This window comes from Octopus bimaculoides, chromosome 30 (genome assembly GCF_001194135.2).
Source record: "Octopus bimaculoides isolate UCB-OBI-ISO-001 chromosome 30, ASM119413v2, whole genome shotgun sequence".
Taxonomy (NCBI): domain Eukaryota; kingdom Metazoa; phylum Mollusca; class Cephalopoda; order Octopoda; family Octopodidae; genus Octopus; species Octopus bimaculoides.
In genome coordinates, this window is record NC_069010.1 from 5,424,913 (window position 1) to 5,429,031 (window position 4,119).

At 40.8% G+C, this 4,119-nt stretch overlaps 1 protein-coding gene across 1 annotated transcript in view; it reads left to right on the forward strand.

Moving 5' to 3' along the window:
• Nucleotides 1–4,119, forward strand: part of LOC106879595 (sodium- and chloride-dependent GABA transporter ine) — a 31,796-nt gene that overhangs the window by 276 nt on the left and 27,401 nt on the right. The window contains exon 2 of the mRNA XM_052978099.1: nt 1,782–1,998. Coding sequence (XP_052834059.1) covers nt 1,782–1,998 — 217 coding nt within the window. The remainder of the gene's footprint in view (nt 1–1,781; nt 1,999–4,119) is intronic.

The following is a 4,119-nucleotide window of genomic DNA, read 5'->3' on the forward strand; positions in this document are numbered from 1 at the left end:
GCCCAAGGTGCCACGAAGTGGGACTGAACCCGGAACCATGTGGTTGGGAAATAAGCCTCTTAACTATACAGCCACTATTCCAAAATAATTAACACTCATTAAACGAATGACAGAGATAGTAATTACCTTGATTTAGCATTTCACCTGTTTAAACCAGTTGGACAGGTATATTTATTCACATATTTGCTCCTTGTATAAAAGGTAGGCACCTGATATGTCCTGTTATACCCCACCACTGCCCTCACAGTCCACCCTCGTAGCCTTCAATACCTACCTGCACCCTGCCTCACCGTCTACCAAACTCTTTGTTTGATTAAATATTTGTTCTCCTTTGCTGACATTTCCTGCCTCTTCAGAAAAAGAGGTAAGAAAAATTCTGTGTCAGCATTTTGTGGATAGAATTTGACTGATATAAGCCCATTTGTGGAGGTTCTCTGTGTGTGTGTCACACGAACCAATGGGATGTCAGCTTTGATTGATCACATGAACCAATGAGATGATGGCCTTGGTTGGTCACATGAACCAATGGAATGACGGCCTTGGTCAGTCACATGAACCAATCAGATGACAGCCTTTGTTGGTCACATGATCCAATGAGATGACAGCATTTGTTGGTTACATGATCTAATGAGATGACAGCATTTGTTGGTCACATGATCCAATGAGATGACACCCTTGGCCGGTCTGTTTTCCATGCTGGCATGGGTTGGATGGCTTGACAGGAGCTGACAAGCTTGACAGCTGCACCTGGCTCCAGTCATCTGTTTTGGCATGGCTTCTATGGTTGACTGTCCTTCCTAACACCAACCACTTTACAGAATGTACTGGATGCTTCTTACGTGGCACCAGCAAAAGGTGCTTTTTACGTGGCACTTGCACAGGGGTTTTTCATGTGGCACCAGCATGGCTGCTTTTCATGCGGCACCAGCACGGGTGCTTTTTATGTGGCTAAGGTTTGGTGGAAAACAAGACATTTGTACGACAGAACCAGAGGTGGTTTCAGCTGGGTTGATATCGAAAAGGTTAAGAAAAAATAAGTGCAGTTGCCGCAGTCAAATGACTGAAACAAAAAGAAAAAGTGAATATATAATCAGAACCACTTATTTTGACCTCCTATTGACTTTTGACAGTTACTATCTGATAAGTTATCTTGCTCTGCTTGCAGTAAAACCTGCAGAGATAAATCTGGGTTGTTATGCTATGTCAAATGTCAATGATTTTCTGCTATCATTTGCAGCAAAAGCAAACTTTTTTGTGTTGTGTCATCGTCATCATCATCATCAGTTGATGTCTGGTTTCTGTGCTGGCATGGGTTGGACGGTTTGGCTGAAAACTGATTAGCTGGGGGGAGCTGCAGCAGGTTCTAGTTTGATTTGGCATGGTTTCTACAGCTGGATGCCCTTCCTAATGCCAATCACTACACAAGAGTGTAGTGGGTGCTCTTCACATGCATAAAAAGCATGCTTTGAACATTCAGAAATACCAAATAAGGAGCTTATGTGTTATTTCATAAAAAAATTTTTTTTTTAGATATGTATACGAAATAACATATAGCTCCTTATTTGGTATTTCTGAATGTATTGGGTTGTCTGGAAAGTTCATGCCGATTTTTAAAGGAAAGAGAAAGGTCAATAAATACTTGCCATTACATTTTTAATCAACCAAATATGAACCATTTTGTTGCACAATGCATCTCCATCTTTCCCTCTCTGTCTTTTCATTTACCTTCCCAATATCTCCCTGCAATATCTCCATCTCTTCATCTCTCCGTACCCACACAGGTGCTGGCCTAGCTACAGTAGTCGTCTCCTACCTGTTCACCACCTACTATAACATCATCATCACCTGGTCATTCTACTATCTGTTCAACACCTTCACCTCCCTCCTGCCGTGGACCCACTGTAATCACACGTGGAGCTCTCCGGCCTGCTGGGACTCTGGTTCGGTCAACGCCACTTCGCCCAATGACACCATCTCGCCCACCGAGAACTTCTTTATGTAAGTAATTGGTTTGTTATCTTGTTTGTTCACCTGTGATTTTGCTTATTCCGTTCGTTCGTTACTGTCTTCGTTCATTAATGTATTTGGTGGTTAGGTGAATTCGGCTCACAATCATAAGGTCGTGAGTTCAATTCCTAGCAGCATATTGAGCAAGACACTTTATTTCCACATTGCTCCAGCTGGCAAAAAAATGAGTTGTACCTGTAATTCAAAAGGGGCCAACCTTGTTCCATTCTGTATCATACTGAATCTCCCTGAGTCCCTGAGAACTACATTAAGGGTACACATGTCTGTGGGGTACTCAACCACTTGCACGTTAATTTCATGAGCAGGCTGTTCCGTTGATCGGATCAACTGGAACCCTTGTCATTGTAACTGACAGAGTACTTCTTGTGAAGGCGCGTGGCTCAGTGGTTAGGGCATTCGGCTCACAATCGTAAGGTTGTGAGTTCAATTCCGGGTGACGCGTTGTGTCCTTGAGCAAGGCACTTTATTCCACGTTGCCCCAATCCACTCAGCTGGCAAAAATAAGTTGCACCTGTAATTCAAAAGGGGCCAACCTTGTCCCATACTGTGTCACACTGAATCTCCCTGAGAACTACATTAAGGGTACACGTGTCTGTGAGGTACTCAGCCACTTGCATGTTAATTTTATGAACAGGTTGTTCTGTTGATTGGATCACCTGGAGTACATGTCATCACAAACAGCAGATTCAGGTTACTGTATTTGCTAATTACAATTTTGTTCATTAATTTGTATATCCATTGCTGTGTCTGCTCATTAACTGGTTTGATCGTTACTTCCTTCCATAACCTTGTTTGTTACTGCATTTGTTCGTTACTGTGTGTTTGTTAATTTGGTTAATTTATTTCTTCGTTACTTCATTTACTCATTAATTTAGCCATTATCTTGCAAGCTATTTTATTGTATTAAGTTGTGCATTGTTCATTAATCCATTTGCTCATTAATATCTTTGCTCGTTACTAATTTACTCATCACCATGTTAGCTCCCTGCTAATATGCTCGTTAATACACTTGCTCATTATTGTTTGCTCGTTATTATGTTTTTTTTTGTTTTTACTTGTTTCAGTCATTTGACTGCAGCCATGCTGGAGCACCGCCTTTAGTTGAGTAAATCGACCCCAGGACTTATTCTTTGTAAGCCTAGTACTTATTCTATCGGTCTCTTTTGCCGAACTGCTAAGTTATGGGGTCGTAAACACACCAGCATCGGTATCAAGCGATGTTGGGGGGGGGGGAGACAAACACAGACACACACACAGACACACACACAGACACACACACAGGCACACACACACACATATATGTGTCTGTGTGTGTTTGTCCCCACTACTGCTTGACAGTTGGTGTTGGTTTGTTTACGTCCCTGTACCACATAATAAGTTCCAGGCTAAAAACAGAAACAAGTCCTAAAGTCAATTTGTTTGGCTAAAATCCTTCAAGGAGATGCTCCAGCATGGCCGCGATCTAAAGAGTAGTACAAGTTACTACATTTGCTTATTACTTTACTTAGTTCGTTATCTTGTTTATTACCTTGTTTGTTCATTATCTCATTAGTTCAGTACCTCGTTAGTTCAGTACCTCGTTAATTCATTACCTTGTTAGTTCAATACCTTGTTAGTTCAATACCTCATTAATTCAATACCTCGTTAGTTCAATACTTCATTAATTCAATACCTCGTCACTTCAATACCTCGTAAGTTCAACACCTCGTCACTTCAATACCTCGTTAGTTCAATACCTTGTTTGTTCATTACCTCATTTGTTCAATACCTTGCTTGTCTGTTTGTTACCTCTACCTCGTTAGTTCAATACCTCGTTAGTTCAATACCTTGTTTGTTCATTACCTCATTTGTTCAATACCTCGTTTGTTTGTTCGTTACCTCTACCTCGTTTGTTCATTTCTTTCTTTATCCATTACCCTAGTTTGTTACTTAATTTGCTTGTTACTTAATTTGCTTGTTACTTAATTTGCTTGTTACTTAATTTGCTTGTTACTTAATTTGCTTGTTACTTTGTTAATTTCTTAACTTGTGATGTGGATTCTCAAGGTGAGCTCTGATTGGCTGAATGCAAATGAATTCATTACTAGGGTC